Below are 23,013 nucleotides of genomic sequence, written 5' to 3'. Positions count from 1 at the left end.
AGAGTGCCCTAGAAAGAAGCTGGGATGGAAGTCTTCCAATCTTTGCATCTCAGAGCACTCACCCATTGAGAAAAGGCAGGAAAGGGCACGCAGGAGAGCAGGGACAGTGGAGTTGGAAAGGTCTGCATTTGAAGCCCTGCTCCACCCTTCGCCAGCTGCATGGCGCACTCAAGAGATAGCTTCCCTCGGTCTTCATTTCCTCATCTGCAAAATGGGTTCAATAATCCCCGCACAGGGTTAGCTCAGAGGACACACTGGAATGAAAGCTCCTGGCATAGCAGCTGGTACGTAATAGGAGTAGTCACAACCACAGCTGGAATCTATTAAGCTCTCCCTTTGTGCCACGCATTAATTTAAGCACTGCATGTGTTAATGCTAAAGGCAACATTGTGAGATAGGTCTTATTATCCTCATTTTACAAATGAGGACATGGAGGCTCAGAGATGTTAAGATATGTGCCCAGGTTCACACAGCAGGAATATGGTGGAGCTGAGACAATAAGCCAGGTAGTCCATTGGCTGCAGAGCTCACCTCCTCACTGCCACACTAACCCACTTCTCCAATAGTGGTTTCCTTGCCCCCTTCTCTTTCCCTTCATCCCCCAATACACTGCTGAGTACTCACAGCTAACTGGAAGCAGCTCCCTCCGCAAAGCCAAAATCCCCGTCCCACTAGCTCATCTCACTCTCACCTCCTCCCCACCCTTTGCCTCTCTCCTTGACTGAGCTCTGTCCTCTGCAATTCATGAAAGCCAGAACTGAACTCCCCTCACAGGACAGCCCTTCAGAGTCCATTGCTTCTGCAGAAGGGCCTGGCAAAGGATTAACAGAGGTGAGATGCAAAGCTGGCCATGGAGAATGGGGAGGATTCTTCCCATGGGCTCCTTGAGGGCAGAGGCATGCCTCACTTATCACATGTGTGTGGTACGTGGCAAAGCCCAGTAATCTTATGAGTTGAATAAAGGTGAATTGAATTGAACTGAACTGAAGCGGATTGCAAAGTTGAATGGATGGAAGGTGGGTGGGTGGATGGATGAATGGATGGATGGATGATTGAATGGATGAATGGGGGGATGGATGGATGACAGATGAATGGATGGATGATTGAATGGATAGGTGGGTGGATGGATGGATGATTGGATGGATGGACAGGTGGATGGATGAATGGACAGGAGTGACCACTGCTGGCAGGGAATTCTGGTAACTGAAGGTACAGAGGTAGGAATGCCCAAGGTGTGTTGGAAAACACTGAATAAATTAGTGTGATTGGAGACGAGGACTCCTGCTAGGGAGATGCAGAAAAAGAATAAATACCCACACTCTCCCTCCTACAGGGAGAGGTGGAGGCACTGGCAGGTGCTGTACAAGTTGTGTGCTCCATGGCTGCTGGGAAGGGAGGCGTTAACAGCAGGATGGTTCCTGGCCAGCTGCAACCGGGGTGACACTGACAGATTACAGCGTGTCCTCCGCACTAATAACACTGCGGCGTCCTCCTCCTGCCATTCCCCAGCCAGCTCCAACTCCAGTGGATCAATACCAAAAGGCGCACACTGAAAATCCCCAGCCAACTCCCTCCCAGGCTTGGATGCTTCAAAGCACAGAACTGCAGAGTAGAAGGATCTCAGTGATTAGCTTATTTCCTGGGCTGGGCGCTCCCTGGGGCCAGGGATGGTGTCCTATTCACCTTGGCTTCCCTGCCCCATTACAGGACCAGGCAAGGACAGCCCTCTCCCAAAGTTTGCTGAGTGAAGGAATCTACCTCCTGGCCATTGCGAGTCCTCACAAACACATCTGTGTGGCTCACAATCCCTCAGCCTCTACTTGCATACCTCTAATGACAGGAGGCTCTCAACCTCCCCCAAGCAGCCAGAGCCTGCCTTTATTGGAAAGCTCTGATGATTAAAATCATCTTCTCTATTCTTTTCTTTTTCTTTTTTTTTTTTATTTTTGAGATGGAGTCTTGCTCTGTCTCCCAGGCTGCAGTGCAGTGGCACGATCTCAGCTCACTGCAACCTCCGCCTCCCAGGTTCAAGCGATTCTTCTGCCTCAGCCTCCTGAGTAGCTGGGACTACAGGTGAGTGCCACCACGCCCAGCTAATTTTTGTATTTTTAGTAGAGACGGGGTTTCACCATATTGGCCAGGCTGGTCTCGAACTCCTGACCTCGTGATCCGCCTGTCTCAGCCTCCCAAAGTGCTGGGATTACAGGTGTGAGCCCCCGCGCCTGGCCCGTCTTCCCTATTCTGAATTAACCCCTCCTCTTTTATTTGTCCATGGTCTTCTATTTCCCAATTTCTTCCTTTTCCCTGGACACCTCTTTCCTCCTCTCCCAAACCATCCGATATCCCAGTCCTCATTTCCTGGGGTACTGAAGTCAAATAATTAAGGGGAGGAAGAAGGGAATTAGCATTTATTAAGTACCTTCCCTAGTTGAGATAAGTCAGAAATATCCACGTGCCAGATGCAGTGGCTCATGCCTGTAATCCTAGCACTTTGAGAGGCTGAGTCGGGAGGATCACTTGCACCCAGGAGTTCAAGGTTGCAGTGAGCCAGGATCATGCCATTGCACTTCATCCTGGGCAAGAGAGTAAGATCCTGTCTAAAAAAACAACAACAAAAAAGCCTCATGTTATTCCTATCTCACAGATGGGGACTCTGAGGCTCAGAGAGGTTAAGAAACCCAGAATCACACAGCCACACAGGGGCAGAGCTGGGGCTGTGCCTTTCCAGACCCCAGGCACACAGGATGGATGTTTCCCACATCTTCTTGGCCTCAGATGAGTCTAGAAAGGACATAACTGGTCCCCTAATGCCCCGAGGGACTTGCTCGAGGTCACAAGAGCAAAGGGGTTGCCCAGATCGAGGCTCTTCCCCCACAGCTTGTTGCTTCCCTCCCTCTCCCCCACCCAAATAGCATTTCTCAGGGAAGAAAACCTGGGCTCCTTAGAAAAACAGCTGATTCTAGGAGTGGGGCAGGGAAAGAACGAGTGGAGGCGGGGGCATTTTGTTCTTCCAGGAAGCCAGGAAGTGAACAGACTATGGGGACTGGGGCACAGACTTAGGATCCTCAATGAGCCGTTTGTGCATCAAAAAGAATGGGAGGACACCAACTCATTATATATCAACTGGCTTCTAAAAGGGGAAGTGGGAACCAAGCAAAATAACATGTATTACATTGTATTACATATAACATGTAAAGTACACATATGCATGCATGTATAGGTGCCCATCCTGCCTGGGAGAGCTCTGCACACTGTGGACACTTGCTCAGATGCCGCCCTGAAAACCTCTGGGCAGGCATTCCAAGCCCCTAGCCCATCCCAGCCCGGCATCTCCCAAGCCTTTCCCTGCCTCTCCCTCTACAGTGAAGACCAACAGGGACGAGGGGCTTCCGTGCGGCGCTGACCTGCACAGATGCCTGGAGAGGAATTGGCTTGCCCAGAATCCCCACTGGGCACTGGGACCAGATCTCCCGGGCTCCTGAGCCCATGGCCTCCTTCCCAGCCCAGTCCACCCAGCTTCCTGGTTCGTGTGCATGGCCTGCTGAGCTGGAACTGCTCGAGAGTCAGCATGAGCCTTAGAGAGGCTGTCCCAAGCCAAGCCCGCAGGCTGCCTCTCTTCCTCTTACTGTGCCTTCTGCCCTGCCAAACGCCTGCCGGCTATGACAGCCCCGCAGCAGCCGCTCTCCCCTGCCTCGTCCCTGCTCTGTCTCTCACCAGGCCTCTGCAGTCCCCATTTCCTGTCCCCATCTGATCACCTCACCCCCAGTCCAGGCCCACACCGTCACACTTGCGCACACAGACCTCTTGATGTCCACGTCCCTACCCCCTGCCATCCTCATCCCACCCTCCAAGCCCGCCCACCCTTTGTCCAAACCATCATTTAATGGTGACACTTGTCAGGCTCTCAGAAAAAGTCAAGATCTAAACCCACACTGGCTCTTCCCAAAGCCCCTGTTTGTAGTTAACAGGCACTTGTCTTGTCTTGCCTTTTGTGCTTATGTCTATATAAAACACCTCTCACAAAACAAACAGGCAAAGTCTCTAGAAAATAAAAAACACAAGAAAGTGTAAGAGTAGTCACCTCCGGGGAGGGAGGGAGGCCAAGGTGGGCAGATCACGAGGTCAGGAGTTCAAGACCAGCCTGACCAACATGGTGAAACCCTGTCTCTACTAAAAAATACAAAAAAATTAGCCAGACGTGGTGGCATGTGCCTGTAGTCCCAGCTACTCAGGAGGCTGAGACAGGAGAATCGCTTGAACCCGGGAGGCAGAGGTTGCAGTGAGCCAAGATCATCCCACTACACTCCAGCCTGGGCAACAGAGCGAGAATCCATCCCCAAAAAAAAAAAAGAAGAGCAACCTCACTTGGGACTTTTTGAGCCTTTTGAATTTTGTACCCCATCCGTGAAAAACCCATACACTTCAGCTTTAGTAAAGGTGACCATTAAAAAACAAAAAAGACAAGTCCTGACTCCACTAGTACCAGTTTTATGACCTTGGGAAAAACTTATGTCAGTATCCCAAGTCTCAGTTTACTCGTCTATAAAATGGGGATGATCACAGTACCTGCCTTGTAAGACAGACAATAAACCAAGGCCCAAGAAGTGCTTAGCACCACGAAATAGTCAAGGCTCAGTAAACATGAGTGATGGGCCTCTCTTTGCCCACCTTCTCCATGGAACTCTGAGCTCCTAGCAGAGCTCCCAGCATGGTGATTCCCTGACAAATACAAGATGCAACTCACAGTCCTCAGAATAGCTTTCAAGGCCCTCCCTGCTGGTACCACTGTCTTTCCTACTGCATCTGTTACCCATCTTCAAACACATGACTGACGCCCTTTGACAGCTCCTGCCCGTACACACCCCACTGCCCCTGATGCTTTCCTTCCCCCAGTCCTCATGCACCTTTCTTTGTCTGGTTATCTGCAAATTCATTTCATCCTTCAAATCCTGCAAAAGATCTCCTCCTCTTGTAGCCTTCACCCTGCACCACTAGACTTGGTTACCCCGTGGCACTCAGTACAGACTTCTGGGCAACTCAAACCAAACCGCATTGCTAGCTCTTTGCCCTCCATCTCCTTCACTGCTCTGGAAGCTCCAGGGGGACAGAGGCTGTGTTTGCATACCTGCATTCTTAATGCTTAGCATGTAACAGGCACTCAGAAAACGTTTGTTGAATGAATGAATGAATCATCCTGACCACTCAGCTACTTGGTGCCTTCAGGGGCTGAATTATGGTGAGTCATTCATGTCCTGCAAATGCTACACGGTGAAGGTAGTGACCTCCTCTCTTTGCAGTCTCCAGCCCAGAAGCCACCTCTCTCAGCCTGCACACCCTCAGAGAGCCTTCCAGGAGCTGTTCAGCATTGCAGCCTACAGGGAATCCCCCTGCCTCTCCTCTCCCTGCCACAGAGGTCTGTGGAAGCCCTCAATCAGAAGCCGTGCTAGGAGTGGGGATGGAAAGACAAATAAGATACAATCCCGGCCCTCACTGATGAATAACAACCTGGAGGAGATAGATGCCTGGGTCGGCCTCATTCCATCCACCACCTGTAATTCATCAAATGCCTACCATGTGCCTCTCTCCCCCGTGCCTTTACATAAGTTCTATCACCCTCCGTGCCTCAGTTTCCTCCTCAAGTGGAACAGAAAGACCCACCTGATCTAACGCATCAGGACTGCTTGGCAGATAGAACCAGATAATCCACGTAAATTGCTCAATAAACTATGAAGCCCTGTACCGATGTTATTACGGCTATTATTAATATAGCTAAACATAACAGTATTGAATAACTGAAGCCCTCCCCGGAGCAATCACAGTCACTTGCACATAGTAGGTGTTTAACTGATCTTTGATGCGTTGAAATGCAGTCCGGGGGGCGGGGGGTGAGGGGTGGGTTGGGCCTGATTTTTCATGAGTTGTGGAGCAGCGCCATCATGTGGCCACAGTGAAGAACACACAGACCTTCTGGCAGAGTGCTTTGACGGACCCAACGGGGAGGGGCTGCTGAGGTCCTTTTAGGACAAATGCAAGGAAAAGTCCGTTTGACGCCACGGAGAAAGAAGTTTCTTCGCCCCTAGAGGTGGTACAGGCTCAGAGTATAAACAGAGGCAAAAAAGGTTTGAAACAGCATTGTGGATTATTTCTATCAAGGAGTTTTTGGGAGATATGAAGCACCCAGGGAACAACCCAACCACGTGGTCAAAGCCTGGTCTTGTCTGGTCCGGTCTGACCCTGTGGAAGGTGCTGTTTAATCTTCATCTCAGAAGACTTGAGATCAGGTGTGGTGGCTCACGCCTGTAATCCTGGCACTTTGAGAGGCCGAGGCGGGTGGATCACTTGAGGTGAGGGGTTCAAGACCAGCCTAGCCAACATGGTGAAACCCCGTCTCTACTAAAAATACAAAAATTAGCAGGAAATCGCTTGAACCCGGGAGGCGGAGGTTGCAGTGAGCCAAGACCGTGCCACTACACTCTAGCCTGGGCAACAGAGCCGGACTCCATCTTAAAAAAAAGAACAAGAAGTGAACTTGGCTCTGCCACTCTGCCATACTCAAGCTGTGTGACCTTGAGTAGACTGTTGCCTTCTCTGAGCTCCAGTTGTCTCATCTGTGCAATGAGGTCATGATCCCTGCACCGGCCACCTCAAAGAGTCATTGCGAAGATCAAATGGCGTAAGAGAAGCATAAGTTCAGAAATGGTCAAGTGTTATATAAACACGATGGGTGGCAATCATTCTAATTTCCAATCACAGTAATAACGGGCATTGACTGAGCTCTACACTGTGCTAAACCCTTTCACACATAATCTCACTTAATTCCCACTAAACCTTACCAAATGTGTACTCTAAGAGGCCCATTTTGTAGATGAGGACATTGGAGTTTAGAGGAATTTGAAATCTTGTCCAACCAAAGTCACACTCAACTAATAAGGAGAAAAGTCAGGATTTGAACTCAGGACAGTGGGACCTCCTCAAAGTAGGAGAGTCTCAATAGTTCCAGCCACAGACATGGGATTTAAGGGGAGCCCCAGATAAGCAGGTAGGTGCCTTGAAGAAAACAAAAGAATTATTGACATTTCTTTTGCCCAGGAAATTCTGCTTCCTTCCCAACTTTACCCTAGTACTCGCTGTGACCTTGGAGCCTCCCAGGAGAGAGGAACCCTTGGGCTCTGCATCCAGGGCCCAGTTCACACCCAAAGTCAGAGAATCCCAAAGCATTCCCTTCCAGGGTCCAAGCCTGACCAAAGGCTATGCGTGCTCCTTTAAGGGACTGGCAAGGGCAAAGTGGGGGATGGATCCCTTTCAAGGTCACTGTTAAACAGATGGTAACAAAATCTCTTGGGAGAAGGTGGCTATTTGTCAACAGTCATAATGACCCTCAGGTATCTAGAGTCCTCTTGAGCTAATGAGATGTCTGAGATTGCCTCCTGTCCACTTTCCCAACGTTTGGCCCTCAGAACACTCCTTTGAGGTCAGAATCCTTAGCCCTACCTTACAGATGAGGAAACTGAGGTTCAAGGAAAGGAAGTGACTCATCTGAGGTCATACTGCAAGTAAATGGCAGAGACAGGACTCAAGTCTAAGATCCCAGAGTACAAATCCTCCTAACTCCCGAGGAATCCAGAGACAGGGGAGGTAGAGTGGCCCAGAACTGTTTCTGGTTGACAGCTCTGGTTCTAGGGAAAGTAGTCCAAAAAGGTTTCTGGTTGGTAATCCTAGTTCTAGCCCCACTTCTGCCATCAGCAGGCTGTGTGACCCGAGATAAGTCACTGGGCCTCAGTCACTTTATGCCAGAGATTCCTCGTGAGCTCTGACTTTGCGTCCTTTATTCATGTCCTTGAGCCATAAAGATGAGGCTGTTCAGCAGCATCTGCAGGTTTTATAGAGAAGCAGCTGTGACTTCGCCTCCCTTGGGAAGCTTTTCCTGACTGCCCAAGGCTGAGTTATTATTGCTCATTGTGCTCTCACAGCACCCACAGCATTGCATTGCAACTTATCAGCAAACTCCCACAGGCCCCAGCGGCAAACATGCATGACTATGAAGAAGTTTGAATCTGGTGCAATAGGGAGTAGTGGGGATTGAGGCAAAGTAGAGAGCCCCTGGCCAAGGGGGCAACTCCTATTCAGCTCCAGCTTCTTCTCGTATCGCAGGAAGGCCAGCCCGGTGTTGCCAGATCTTAAGAGAAGCCGAAAAACTAGATTTTTAGGTGAAATCTGCTTTTTAAACATAGACGCAAAATATATTTGATTAAGGACTTTATAGGTATTGCAGCCCCTGGATTAGCCACATCTACTTTCCCCATTAGACTCTGAGTTACTTGACTGGGCACAGTGGCTCACACCTGTAATCCCAGCACTTTGGGAGGCCGAGGCGGGTGGATCACTTGAGCTCAGGAGTTCAAGACCAGCCTGGCCAACATGGTGAAACCCTGTCTCTACTCAGAAATTACCCGGGTGTGGTGGCAGGCGCCTGTAATCCCAGCTACTCGGGAGGCTGAGGCAGGAGAATCGTTTGAACGTGGGAGGCAGAGGTTGCAGTGAGCCTAGATCGTGCCATTGCACTCCAGCCTGGGCGACAGAGTGAAACTCCATCTTAAAAAAAAAAAAAATAGACTCTATGTTACTTGATAGCATGGCAAGGTCTCCACCTGAACGCTGAGTGACCAACTCGGGGCCTGGTTCCTCACAAGTGACCAGTGATTGCTTTTTTTTTTTTTTTTGAGACGGAGTCTCTCTCTGTCACCAAGGCTGGAGTGCAGTGGCATGATCTTGGCTCATTGCAAGCTTCGCCTCCCGGGTTCATGCCATTCTCCTGCCTCAGCCTCCCGAGTAGCTGGGACTACAGGCGCCCACCACCACACCCGGCTAATTTTTTGTATTTTTAGTAGAGACGAGGTTTCACCGTGTTAGCCAGGATGGTCTCGATCTTCTGACCTCGTGATCCACCTGCCTCGGCCTCCCAAAGTGCTGGGATTACAGACATGAGCCACCGTGCCCGGTCAGTGATTGCTTTTTAAATGTTGCAAGATCTTGCCCCAGCCAAAGCCCCTACTTCCAAGTTTCTGGTAACCAGAGTAACCCCACTGGCATGTATCAAGGGCTTATTTGCATGCCAGGCACTGCCTTAAGCATGTCACATATATAATCTGACCTAATTCTATTCTCCCTCCCTCCCGAAGTGGTACATGCTATGATTCCATCTATTTTACAGATGAAGAAGCTATGGCTCAAATGGTCACACAACTTGCCCAAGGTCACACAACAGTGGTAAAAATTTAAATCGCTGGAATTCAAATTCAGGCAGTCTGACTCCCCAGATGTCTGCTTGCATTACAGTGATGTCAGACTGCTCCATGAGACCACCTTAAATATCACCTTGCGGTCACTCAGCCCCAGCCACAAGGCTCTCCAGGCACCTGCCGGGGCAGTGGGAACCAAGGCATGTGGTATGAAGAGATGAGAGACCGGATGTGGTGGCTCATGCCTGTCATCTCAGCATTTTGGGAGGCTGAGGAGGGCGGATCACCTGAGGTCAGGAGTTTGAGACCAGCCTGGCCAACATGGCGAAACTCTGTCTCTACTAAAAAATACAAAAATCAGCTGGGCCTGGTGGCAGGCACCTGCAATCCCAGCTACTCGGGAGGCTGAGGTGGGGAGAATTGCTTGAACCCAGGAGATGGAGGTTGCGGTGAGCTGAAATCGCACCACTGCACTCCAGCCTAGGCAACAGAGAGAGACTCCGTCTCAAAAAAAAAAAAAAAAAAAAAAAAAACAGAGATGAGAACAACACTGTGCTGCAGAAAGTGGGGGCCTGAGGTTCAGAGAGGGGCACCTACTAGCCCACAGCTGTGCGGCCAGATCGAGCCAAAATCAGTATTTATCTTTGGCCCTAAGACACCAAATCCCAGCTTCCAACAGAAGAAAACATATGGGGCAGAGAGAAGGAGCCAAGGAGAGGCCTGGTTATTGCTCATCCCATTGAAACAGTCAAACACTCTCTAAACTAGCTAAATGGTTCTGAAGGAAATGGGAATCTATTTTGTCTCCTGTCGCCAGGCCTGCAAATCCTGATATATCTCAGGCCACGGCAGCGAAGCGGATGGCTCAGCACTTGGAGACATGCCCACACGAGGCAGGAAGTAGGGTGGATGATTCAACAGGTACCTCTCTATTCTGAGAACTGGTCCTGTGATGGGTGAGTGTACATGCAGCTGAAATAAAAAATGATTTAGAATGTCGACCACTGGAACGCACAGCAAAGCCTCCCTTTCTTCCTGGGGGACTTGCGGCATTCTTTGGGGCTTTAATCTTTCCAGGTTTTCTAGTTCTGAAATTTTGCTGAGACAACAAGGTTCTTGGGAGGCTGGGGTGGGCTGGTGACTCAAAAGCTTCCTTTCCTGCTGGCACACCCTCCAACAGGATGATAAAATGGCTGCCGTCCTACCTGGGACACCATGTTCCTTGCCCTCAGTCTTCCTCATCTGCAAAATGGGGGTAGTGATCTCTGCCTAACCGAGACAGAAAAGTTTGGTACAGGTAGCACAGCTCCACAATTTCTTATCTGAAATCCTCGCGGCTCAATGTGCTTTATCAATTTATGTATTTTATTTTATTTTATTTATTTTGAGACACAGTTTCACTCTGTCGCCCAGGCTGGAGTGCAGTGGCCCGATTTTGGCTCACTGTAACCTCCACCTCCTGGGTTCAAGCGATTCTCATGCCTCAGCCTCCCCCAGTAGCTGGGATTACAGGCACCCACCACCACGCCTGGCTAATTTTTGTATTTTAGTAGAGATGAGGTTTCACCCAGGCTGGTCTCAAACTACTGACTTCTGGTGAGCTGCCCCACGTGGGCTCCCAAAGTGCTGGGATTACAGGTCTGAAGCCACCACATCCGGCCTCAATGTGCTTTATAACTTGGAATTCTTTGGATTCCTGAAAGGTTTTCGAGTGGATCTACCGCATATCAGGTGACATGCCAGTGAGCTCTGGAGCAATATTCCATAAACCCTTTAATTTTTCTGCAGCAAAATGTATAAATATTCACGCTAAGTGGGACAAAATAAAGACTATAAATAACCTCACATCCAATTCATATCAGGTTTGCCATCAAATGCTTGCCCCAATCTCATGAAAAAGCTTTAGATTTTCAGAGCTTTAGGGGTTTGGGAATTGTGCATGGAGAGTGCCAGCTTTGGTTTCAGCCACACCTGGGTTTCCATTCCAAATGCACCCTGACCAGCTGGCTCACCTGGGGCAAGACATTCCTCTTCTCTGAGCCTCAGTGTTCTCGTCTATAAAATGGGATGATGATTCCTATGGTGCTTCTTAAAAGATAAGCAAGGAAACGCAAGTTGCCACTCTGGAAGAGAGGTTGGCCACACTGACCGGTCCCAATGAGGTGAATCCACCACAGGATATCCGGGATCTTTCTGCACACAAGGCGGTGGCAGACTCCCTTTGACCAAACTTACAAGGCTGATGCATAGCAGAAGATCCATTTATTATTGGAGAGCACAGTAAATACCCCACCAGCAGAATGGAGCACTTCCATCAGCCTAACCAGCACGTGCTTCCCTACAGCACAAGTTCCATGAGGATCCACGTTGTCACAGCACTGCTTGGTGGGAGGGAGTCAGAATAAACAACAGCATTAAGAAGCATTTATCGGCCAGGCACGGTGGCTCACGCCTGTAATCCCAGCACTTTGGGAGGCCGAGGCGGGTGGATCATGAGGTCAGGAATTCGAGACCAGCCTGACCAACGTGGTGAAACCCCATCTCTACTAAAAATACAAAAATTAGCCAGGCATGGTGGCAGGCACCTGTAATCCCAGCTACTCGGGAGGCTGAGGCATAAGAATCACTTGAACCTGGGAGGCAGAGGTTGCAGTGAGCCAAGATTGCACCACTGCACTCCAGCCTGGGCGACACAGCCAGACTCCATCTCAAAAAAAAAAAAAAAAAAAAAAAAGCGTTTATCACGGAGCAGCTTGAAGTCCCCTCTGTTTTGGGAGGACAGTCTTACCCAGGAAATGGGGATGATGCTTGGGCCAGTGCAACCAAGAACCTGTGCCCTGGACAATGCCAGCCCTGGCTCTGTGACCATCCCCTTCCTAAATGTCCCCTACTGAGGGACACTTCCATTCACTGTTTCTCCAAAGTTGCAAGGTAACTGACCAGGTTCCCCTTGGTAAACTAGGATCGTATTCCAGGCCTCCCCCTCTGAGCCAGACTCCCTCAGAAACTTTGCCTGGCATTGATGTACCCCACACTCTTCAGTCACGTTTGCAGATAACCAAACTGATGACTCTTAGAAAAGGCCAGTCTGCATCCATGGCAGAGTTCACACCCCTAAGATGGCCACGACAATACCTCCCACTCCACATACTTGTTCCATAACTTTGTGCCTTACCCAGCAAGAAATTCAGTCTCTGTCCTCCCTCGCCCTTGACTCTAGGCAGGCTTGTGACTCACTTGGAACCAACAAGTTACAGGGATGGGAGAGATGCTGTATAACTTCGGAGGCTAGATCACAGAAGGCAGCATGGCTTCCAGCTTGTTCGCCAGAATACTTGCTCTGAACTCCCCACATGGACTCACTACAGAATGACCCTGAGACTAAATGGAAAGAGAGAAAAACAGAAGCTCCACCCACACCAAACTATAACGCATGAGAGACCCCAGGTCAGAACCACCCAGCCAAGCCCTCTCCCAATTCCTGACCCACAGAAACTAAGAGATATAATAAAAAGACTGTTGTTGTTTTAAGCCACTAAATTTTGGTGTGATTGGTTACACAGCAACAGATAATCAGTAATAGAGGACCATTTTACTTCCCTTCTGCCTAGGGTGACCATACCTCCCAGTTTAAGTGAGACAATCCCAGGGCATAATTATTGATAGTAATCCCTTCGTCACCCCCAAAGTGTCCCAAATTTGAATGGTAAGTCATATGGTCACCCTACATTTGGCCAAGTTCTCAGAACACACTTTAGATTCTGGCAACAACTCTTCACTCACAGCCTAGAATAATCGAAATGCATGAGGTACCTAGCACAGTGTGTTGAAGAAATCAATACTGGTTCCTTCTCTTTCTCCTAATTCTGTTCTGTCTGAATGCTCAGCAGTATTTTACCAAGAGATGGCTTCGGGCGCAGTGGCTCATGCCTGTAATCCCAGCACTTTCGAAGGCCGAGTCAGGTGGATCACCTGAGGTCAGGAGTTCAAGACCAGCCTGACCAACATGGTGAAACCTCATCTCTACTAAAAATACAACAATTTGCCAGGCATGGTGGCGGGCACCTGTAATCCCAGCTACTCGGGAGGCTGAGGCAGGAGAATCATTTGAACCGGGAGATGGAGGTTGCAGTGAGCCAAGATCTTGCCACTGCACTCCAGCCTAGGCAACACAGCGAGACTCTGTCTCAAAAAAATAAAATAAAATAAAAAGGAGATGGCTTCAGGAGCAGGCTCAGTCCCCTCACAGTCCCTGGAACACTCTCCCCCAACAAAACCTGCATCCTCCTGAAAGCAGAGTACCTGCTACACAGACACAGCTCCCAGGCAAGTCCAGGGCTACCCCCTTCACAGATGGCTCTCAGTAAGCCTGTCCCATGGGGAAATTCTGGAGCTGCCGCTGGTATTCAAGATGGGAAGGCTCTGAATTCCTTAGAGAGAGCAGGCAAGAGACAGAGGAGGGGCGAGACAACCCTGCAACCGTCTTTTTATTATCTCTCTTGGTTTCTGTGGGACAGGAATTTGGGGTGGGCTTGGCTGGATGGTTCTGCCTTGGGGCCTCTCGGGCCTCTCAGAAAGGCCTTCTTCACCACCCCTGTAAGGGATGGAAGCTTCTGAGTCCACAAAACTGTTCTCAAATCCTGGCTCCATCATTTACTCACTGGGCCAAGTACTCAACGACTCTGAGCCTCTTTCTCCCCACCTGCATGAATGGGAGAGTCCATGGCAATTTCAAGGAACTTTTAGAAAAGAATCAAAGAAGTAATTTTTTTTGTTGTTTTTGTTTTTTTCAGAGAGGTAATTATTTCTATAAAGCCCATAGCACAGTGCCTAGCATAAAGTAAGCACTCAATGAATGTTATTTTCTTTTTTAAGACACAGGAGCTTACTACCAGAAAATGTACCTGTCTTACCTGGAAGGGACAGAACAGTACAACAAGAAAGGCCAATGGGCCAGTTACGGTGGCTCACACCTGTAATCCCAGCACTTTGGGAGGCCGAGGGGGGGTGGATAACATGAGTTTAGGAGTTCGAGAACAGCCTAGCCAACATGGCGAAACCCCGTCTCTACTAAAAATACAAAAATTAGCCAGGCGAGGTGGCGCAGGCCTGTAATTCCAGCTACTCCGGAGCCTGAGGCAGGAGAATTGCCTGAACCCTGGAGACAGAGGTTGCAGTGAGCCAAGATCGAACCACTGCACTCCAGCCTGGGTAACAGAGGGAGACGCTGTCTCAAAAACTAAAAAGGCCAATCAGAAAACAGAAATAACGGTGTATCTCACTTCTAGACACAGACATATGGGGATGTATGTATATGGAGGGCCTGGCAGGCACCTGTAGTCCCCCTTTTTCAGTTTAGAAAACATTTCTGTCCTGCAGGCCGGGTGCTGTGTGCGCCGCGATCCACATTTGCAGGACCAGGGATGTTGTGCTGCTCTCCAATGAGGCAGTCACCGAGTCTGTCTACTGCAGCCCTTTCTGAACCTCTGGCTGTCTGGACGCTCCACTGTGCTCCTTACCAAGATGAAGTGCATCTTGGTGGCCACTGAGGGCGCAGAGGTCCTCTTCTACTGGACGGATGAGGAGTTTGAAGAGAGTCTCCAGCTGAAGTTCGGGCAGTCAGAGAATGAGGAAGAAGAGCTCCCTGCCCTAGAGGACCAGCTCAGCCCCCTCCTAGCCCCGGTCATCATCTCCTCCATGACGATGCTGGAGAAGCTCTCGGACACCTACACCTGCTTCTCCATGGAAAACAGCAACTCCCTGTATGTCCTTCACCTGTTTGGAGAATGCCTGTTCACTGCCATCAATGGCGACCACACCAAGAGCGAGGGGGACCTGCAGCGGAAGCTGTACGTGCTCGAGGCATTTCTCAAATGCACAAACATTGTTTCATGAGTCATTTTAGCCCAGATAGGTCATGGTTTCAGTGGCAAATGCTGCAGGTGGTAGATGCCTGTTACATCAACCACATTGGCCAGTGCAGACCTTGCCAGCATCCGACATGGCTGCAACCCTGTGTAGGGCCCTGATGATAGACCAGACCTTTCTGTGTTCAGTGGCCTCTGTGTGAGAAGCTTAAGCACCACCCTCGCTCTCTCTAGCTGGCTTTATATGACATGTGTTTGTGTGACAGAGATTGAAGAGTGAGGTGATTTGCTCAGCTGCCTGCCTTCTGGCTCCGTGCCTATCCCACCCCACTCCACAGCTAGAGCTGGGCCAGAAACCCGACCCGCTTTCCCAGCTGTGTGGGCAGGTCACATGGGCTCACCTGGCTCTAACACTGAGCTGGGACGCTGGTCCTTTTGTTGGGTGTGGGAGAGACCAGCTTTCTCGTGGTCTCTCCCGCCCTCTCTGGCTCTGCCCTCAGGCTGCGGCCCCCAGACCTGGGGCAGCGTGTCCAGCTGTGGGAGCACTTTCAGAGCCTGCTGTGGACCTATAGCCGCCTGCGGGAGCAGGAACAGTGCTTCGCCATGGAGGTGATTACTGGGCGCAGGAGTCCTCAGGACTTGGAGCTGTCAGGTCAGAGGCGGCCTCCAGCTTTAAGACCATGTTTTAACCCTAATGAGTGAAGGCACAAGCAGCCCCTGAAACTCGTGTATTCAGACAGAGTTGTTCTTTCTGGCCATATGGAGGGTTGGGTACTCTGATGGGCTTTCCCATGGTAAAACAGCTCGTTCCTGGATAATACAGACTTTTAATGTAATTTTTGAGTTCACTGTAAATTACAGAAATCTTTGAAGACAGTTCCTTCAACCCTCCCCTCCTCCTCCCACAAAATTATATTGAGCTGGAACAGGAGGGAAAAGCAGTGGAGAAGAACACAGCGCTAAAGGTAAGATTGCCCTGACTGCAAATGATACCAGCACTACAGGCAGTAAACAGCCTTAGGCCAGCAGCAGCATAGTAAAGCTGAGCCTGCAACTCTAGTTTAAGCCCAGCCCCAAAAAGTTAAAGTGGCTGCTGGTCCTTTTATAAGGCATAGTCAATAAAAAACTAAAAAATTAAAAATAAAAACTAAAGTGGCTGCTGGTCGGTAGCACTCCTTGGCTTCCTAAAGAGGTAAACCAAATTATCTTGCAAGCAGTGGTTTTCATACGCCAGTGTGTGTCAGAATCTTCTATAGGGCTTGTCAAATACAGGTTACTGGGCCTCACTTTCAGCATTTCTCATTTAGCAAGTCTGGGATGGGGGCTCTAGAACTTGCATTTTTTTTTTTTTTTTTGAGACGGAGTCTCACTGTGTCGCCCAGGCTGGAGTGCAGTAGAGCGATCTCTGCTCACCGCGACCTTCCGGGTTCAAGTGATTCTCCTGCCTCAGCTTCTCGAGTAGCTGGGATTACAGGCATATGCCACTACGCCTGGCTAATTTTTGTGTTTTTAGTAGAGATGGGGTTTCACTATGTTGGTAAGGCTGGTCTCGAACTCCTGACCTCATGATCCACCCACCTCAGCCTCCCAAAGTGCTGGGATTACAGGCGTGTGCCACCGTGCCCAGCCCTAGAACTTGCATTTCTAAAAATTCCCAGGTGCTGTTTATTGTGCTGGTCCAGGAACCACACTTTGAAAACCACTGCTAAAGTAGGACAGGTTAAGATCGAACAAATGTGAACTCACAACTGAAGAAAATCAGATACAGAAGAAAATAAGCCACCATGAGTGAGAGTCAGGAAAATCAATCACCAGCAGATTTAGATCCCAAGGCACTTGATACATTGGAACTATTCGGTATGGAATATAAAATAACTATGAAATATTTAAAGATATGAAATGTAGAATCACAAAACGAGATAAGTAGAAGAAACTCTAAATTGACCAGGCTAATTTGAAAAAGAACCCATACAGATATTTTAGAAATGAAAACATAGTTGTTAAAATGAAAACTCAAGGGATGTGTTAAATAGCGGATGAGACATAGCTAGAGGGAGAATTAATGAGCTGGAAAATAGATCTGAAGGAATCCATTCTCGCACCCCCACTCATTCACTCTTCCAATAAACATATAGTACCTATTATATGCTAAGAGGTGTGCCAGGCCTTGGGAATAAAGAGATGAATAAAGACATATTCACTGCCCTTGAGGAGAAATCAGCCATGTATATACTAAAAGATATAATAAAGAATCCTGGGTGCCATATTGGGTTTTTCATCAAAAGCCATGGTGGCACAAGAGATGGAGTGGTTAACTCTTTTTGGGACATTAGGAAAGACTTCTTGTAGGAGGTGACCTAATGCCATTAGTATAAAATCCAAACTCCTTCCCAAGCCTACCAGGCCCTGTGTGATCTATCACTGCCTGTCCCACTCCAGCTTCATCTCATTCCTCTCTTGTCCACGCTTACTAAGTGCTAGTTTCATGAAACGTCTTTAAGTTTCGGGAAAACTCTATATTTAGATCTGTCCAATATAATAGTCATTAGCTACATGTGGCTGTTGAACATTTGAAATATAGCTAGTGCAAATTGAGTTATGCTATGCATGTGAAATATATACCAGATTTTGGTAACTTAGCACAAAAAGAATGTAAAACATTCCCATTAATAAAGCTTTTATATCATATGGTGATAATATTTTGGATATATGGAGTAAAATGAAATATATCATTAAAATTAAAAAATTTTTAAAAAGAAAAAAAAACATTTCTGCCATCATTCCTTTGGTTGGAATGGAAGCCCTTTGAAAGCAAGAATCTCACATTATTGATCATAAATACAACAGGTCTGCTGCCAAGGAGTGGTCCTCATTAATGCCAGTTAATCTCATACCAATTTTTTTTTTTTTTTTAGACAGACTCTCACTCTGTCACCCAGGCTGGAGTGCAGTGGTGTGATCTTGGCTCACTGCAACCTCCACTTACGAGATTCAAGCAATTCTCCTGCCTCAGCCTCCCCAGTAGCTGGGATTACAGGCACCCACCACCACGCCTGGCTAATTTCTGTATTTTTAGTAGAGATGAGGTTCCACCATGTTGGCCAGGCTGATCTCAAACTCCCGACCTCAGGTGATCCACCTGCCTTGGCCTCCCAAAGTGCTGGGACTACAGGCATGAGACACCACACCTGGCCCTCCAATTTTGATTCTTTTTTTTTTTTTTTTTTTTTTTTTTTGAGATGGAGTTTCGCTCTTGCAGCCTAGGCTGGAGTCCAGTGGTGCGATCTCGGCTCACTGCAACCTCCGCCTCCCAGGTAGCTGGGATCACAGGGTGCCTTCCACCACACCTGGCTAATTTTTGTTTTTTTAGTAGAAGATTTCACCATTTTGGCCAGGCTGGTCTCAAACTCCTGACCTCAGGTGATCTGCCCGCCTTGGCCTCTCAAAGTGCTGGGATTACAGGCATGAGACACCACCACTGGCCAGATTCTTTTATTCATTAACTCAGTCAATGAGTACCTACTTAAGCACCTACTCTATGCCAGTGATACGCTTTGGCTGTGTCCTCACCAAAATCTCATCTTGAATTCCCATGTGCTGTGAGAGGGATCCAGTTGGAGGTAATTGAATCATGGGGGCAGGTCTTTCCCATGCTGTTCTCATGATAGTGAATAAGTCTCACAAGATCTGACAATTTTAAAAGGGGGAGTTCCCCTACACAAGCGCTCTCTCTTTGCCTGCTACCATCCATGTAAAATGTGACTTGCTCCTCCTTGCCTTCTGCCATGATTGTGAGGCCTCCCTAGCCATGTGGAACTGTAAGTCCATTAAACCTCTTTCTTCTGTAAATTTCCCAGTCTTCAGTATGTCTTTATCAGCAGCATGAAAATGAACTAATACAATCACCTATTTTAGAAATGATGGTCAGAAAAGACCTGCATAAGGAGTTAACTCTCGAGCAGAGGCATAGATGATGAGACCAATTCAACTACCAGGAAACCTGGGGGAAGAGTGTGCCATGCAGAAAGAACGTCAAGTCCAGAGGCCCTGCTGAGATGGAAAGAAGGCTGGTGGGCTGGGCACAGTGGCTCACGCCTGTAATCCCAGCACTTTGGGAGGCCAAGGTGGATGGATCACTGGAGGTCAGGAGTTTGAGATCAGCCTGGCCAACATGATGAATCCCCGTCTCTACTAAAATACAAAAACTAGCCTGGTGTGGTGGCACACACCTGTAGTTCCAGCTACTTGGGAGGCTGAGGCAAGAGAATCACTTGAACCCGAGGCAGAGGTTGCAGTGAGCCAAGATCACACCACTGCACTCCAGGCTGGACAACAGAGCTAGACTCTATTTCAAAAAAAAAAAAGAAAAAGAAAGAAGTTCAGTGTATTTAAGGCACAAGAAGAATATGGTGGCTAGAGGTAGACCAGTAGCCAGGTGAGGTGGCTTACACCTGTAATCCCAGCATATTGGGAGGCCAAGGCTGGAGGATGGCTTAAGCCCAGGAGTTCCAGACCAGCCGAGGCAACATAGTGAGACCCCATTTCTACAAAAAATTAAAAATTAGCCGGGAGTGGCAGCATGAGCCTCTAGTCCCACCTACTCGGAGGCTGAGGTGGAAGGATTGCTTGAGCCCAAAAGGTCAAGACTGCAGTGAGCCATGATCACACCACTGCACTCCAGCCTGGACAACAGAGCAAAACCCTGTCTCAAAGAAATAAAAATTAAAAAAATAACAAAGGTAGACAGTGACCACACAGGCCACAAAAAGATATTCATATTTCCCTCTAAGCATATAATGGGAAGCTAGTAGAAGGTTGTGGACAGATTCCTTTGACCACCATATAGAGAAGAAACCCTAGAGCAGCAAGAGTGTATCCAAGCGTGATGTGAAATGGGGATAAAAAGTGATAGCATTCGGCTGGGCACAGAGGCTCACGCCTGTAATCCCAGCACTTTGGGAGGCCGAGGCGGGTGGATCACAAGGTCAAGAGTTCGAGACCAGCCTGACCAACATGGAGAAACCCCATCTCTTCTAAAGATACAAAAAATTAGGCAGGTGTGGTGGCACACGCCTGTAATCCCAGCTACTTGGGAGGCTGAGGCAGGAGAATTGCTTGAACCTGGGAGGCGGAGGTTGCAGTGAGCTGAGATTGCGCCACTGCACACCAGCCTGGGTGACAGGGCAAGACTCTTGTCTCAAAAAAAAAAAAAAAGTGATAGCATTCAAGATGCATTGTGCAAGTAGAATAAAGAGAACATAGTGAAGAACTAAATGTGGGAGGGAAGGAAAAACGAACTACCAATGATGACTACAAGGCTTTCCACTGGGCACAATTCACCAGACACCATTAACAAAAATTAGGAAAAAAAAAATGAGCAGTTGGGAGAGAGCTTATGGAAATAGGTGCTGCTATTAGCATTCTCATTTTTCAGATGAATAAGCAGGTTTAGAGAGGTTGAATAGGCCAGGTGCGGTGGCTCACGCCTGTAATCCCAGCACTTTGAGAGGCTGAGGCGGGTGGATCACAAGGTCAGGAGTTCGAGACCAGCCTGACCAACATGGTGAAACCCCGTCTTTACTAACAGCACAAAAAATTAGCCGGACATGGTGGTGGGCACCTGTAATCCCAGCTACTCGGGAGGCTGAGGCAGATAATTGCTTGAACCTGGGAGGCAGAGGTTGCAGCGAGCCGAGATCTCGCCACTGCACTCCAGCCTGGGCAACAGAGCGAGACTCTGTCTCAAAAAAAAAAAGAGGTTGAATAACCTGTCCAAGTTCACCCAAATGATAAGTGGAATTACTAAGTCCTTTCACACACATTTATTTTCACCCTCACAGCGCCCTCTAATTATCATTTTCAATTTACAAATAAGGAAACAAGGCAAGGAATGTGAAGGCCACACATAGCTATCAAGTGGCGGAGCTGGCTGGGCACAGTGGCTTATGCCTGTAATCCCAACACTTTGGGAGGCCGAGGCGGGGGAATCACAAGGTCAAGGGATTGAGACCATCCCAGCCAACATGGTGAAACCCGGTCTCTACTAAAAATACAAAAATTAGCTGGGCATGGTGGCGCATGCCTGTGTTCCCAGCTACTCAGGAGGCTGAGACAGGAGAATCACTTGAACCAGGGAGGTGGAGGTTGCAGTGAGCTGAGATCGCGCCACTGCACTCCCGCCTGGCAACAGAGCGACACTCTGTCTCAAAAAAAAAAGAAAAGAAAAGAAAAAGAATGTGGCAGAGCCTAGACATCAGGTATATTTTCTAATAAAGGAGACATGCTAGGCGGCTAAGGAAACCTATGTCAGGTAGAAAGGATCTGAGGTTTGAATAAAGTCATGCCCTCAGATTATCTTTCATTGTTTTAAAATTCCGAAAGAAAGACACCAGGAGGAACTCCATAGCCTGGGAGTTGCTGAGAGGACAGCACTGTTATCTACTGTAGTAAAGCAGTTCCTGAGTCGTCACTTCAGAATCACAGCTAATGCGGAGCTCTTGGGCTCCAGCATAAACATATCCGTATAATCTATCAAAATGAGACCCAGAATCTGAATTTTTAAAAATACTATCCTGGTCAGGTGTGGTGGCTCACGCCCGTAATCCCAGCACTTTGGGAGACCGAGACAGGAGGACTGCTTGAGCCCAGGAGTTCGAGACTAGCCTTGGCAACATGATGAGACTTCGTCTCCACAGAAGTTTTTTTTTTTTAATTAGCCAGGCAGCCGGACGCAGTGGCTCACGCCTGTAATCCTAGCACTTTGGGAGGCCGAGGTGGGTAGATCACCTGAGGTCAGGAGTTCGAGACCAGCCTGGTCAGCAAGGTGAAACCCCGTCTCTACTAAAAGGAAAATTAGCCAGGCATGTTGGTACACGCCTGCAATCCCAGCTACTCGGGAGACTGAAGCAGGAGAATCACCTGAACCTGGGATGCGGAGGGTGCAGTGAACTGAGATAGCGCCACTGCACTCCACTCCAGCCTGGAAGACAGAGCAAGACTCCATCTAAAAAAAAAAATTAGCCAGGCATGGTGGCATGCACCTGTAGCCTCAGCTGCTCCGGACGCTAAGGCGAGAGGACCACTTTAGACCAGGAGTTAAAGACCAGTCCGGGCAACATAGTGAGACGCTGTCTCTACAAAATTTTTAAAAATTATTAGCTGGCCGGGTACGGTGACTCATGCCTGTAACCCTAGCCCCAGTGGGTGGACCGTTGAGCTCAGGAGTTTGAGACCAGCCTGAGCAACATAGCAAAACCCCATCTCTACCAAAAATACAAAAATTAGGCAGGCGTGGTGGTGCGTGCCTGTGTACACCCAACGACTCGGGAGGCTGAACTGGGAGGATCGCTTGTACCTGAGAAGTCGAGGGTGCAATAAGCCGTGATCCTGCCACTACATTTCAGTCTGGGCGACAGAGCGAAACCCTGTCTCAAAAAATAAATAAAAATAAAAACAGTGTTCCAGAAATCTCTGTCCTACAATTAAGTTTGAGAACTGTGGAAGTATGGTTTGAACTCTGGCGGTTAGAACCCTAAACTAACAGTCTGATCTAGGCAGGTCACTTGGCACTTCTGAGCCTCAGTTTCCACAACTATAAAGGCGAAGGGGTAACAATAAGGTCCGCCTAAGACCCCGACCGACCTCCCCTGCGCTGAGTTTCACACTAAGCAGGCAGGTAGAACAGGCAGGGAGTCGTGGGTGACGGTGGGATACATGGGGGCTGAGGCGCGCCGCGAAGCATTGTGGGACACAGAAGGACGCCAGCCACTCACCGCCTCGAGCTTCGATTGCGCTGCCGCAAGTTTCAGTGATGATTGGGCGTCCCCGGATACCGCCTGACGTAGTACCAATCACACCTCTCGCGTCTCGACGCCTCGGAGGCTAATGAGGACGCCTGGCGAAACGCA

General features: G+C 48.8%; 1 protein-coding gene and 1 long non-coding RNA gene across 2 annotated transcripts in view; one reads left to right on the top strand and one right to left on the bottom strand.

Annotated features, from left to right (window-relative positions):
* Nucleotides 1–22,996, bottom strand: part of LOC107970244 (uncharacterized) — a 31,422-nt gene extending 8,426 nt beyond the window's left edge. The window contains exons 1-2 of the long non-coding RNA XR_001712679.4: nt 22,879–22,996; nt 63–204 (exon numbers count right to left, since the gene is read on the bottom strand). This is a non-coding gene — a long non-coding RNA (uncharacterized LOC107970244). The remainder of the gene's footprint in view (nt 1–62; nt 205–22,878) is intronic.
* Nucleotides 14,036–16,959, top strand: LOC104003767 (BLOC-3 complex member HPS1-like). The gene has a single exon (XM_063808076.1). It carries the CDS (start codon nt 14,763–14,765, stop codon nt 15,132–15,134), a length of 372 nt encoding a protein of 123 aa, XP_063664146.1. The 5' UTR covers nt 14,036–14,762; the 3' UTR covers nt 15,135–16,959.
* Nucleotides 22,997–23,013: the final 17 nt, after the last annotated feature.

The sequence above is a fragment of the Pan troglodytes genome, chromosome 23, assembly GCF_028858775.2.
Source record: "Pan troglodytes isolate AG18354 chromosome 23, NHGRI_mPanTro3-v2.0_pri, whole genome shotgun sequence".
Classification (NCBI taxonomy): domain Eukaryota; kingdom Metazoa; phylum Chordata; class Mammalia; order Primates; family Hominidae; genus Pan; species Pan troglodytes.
This window is presented reverse-complemented; position numbering and strand designations above follow the sequence as displayed.

What these genes read in the sequence shown, in the direction of transcription:
- LOC104003767 (XM_063808076.1), top strand. Translation starts at nt 14,763, where the DNA reads ATGAAGTGCATCTTGGTGGCCACTGAGGGCGCAGAGGTCCTCTTCTAC.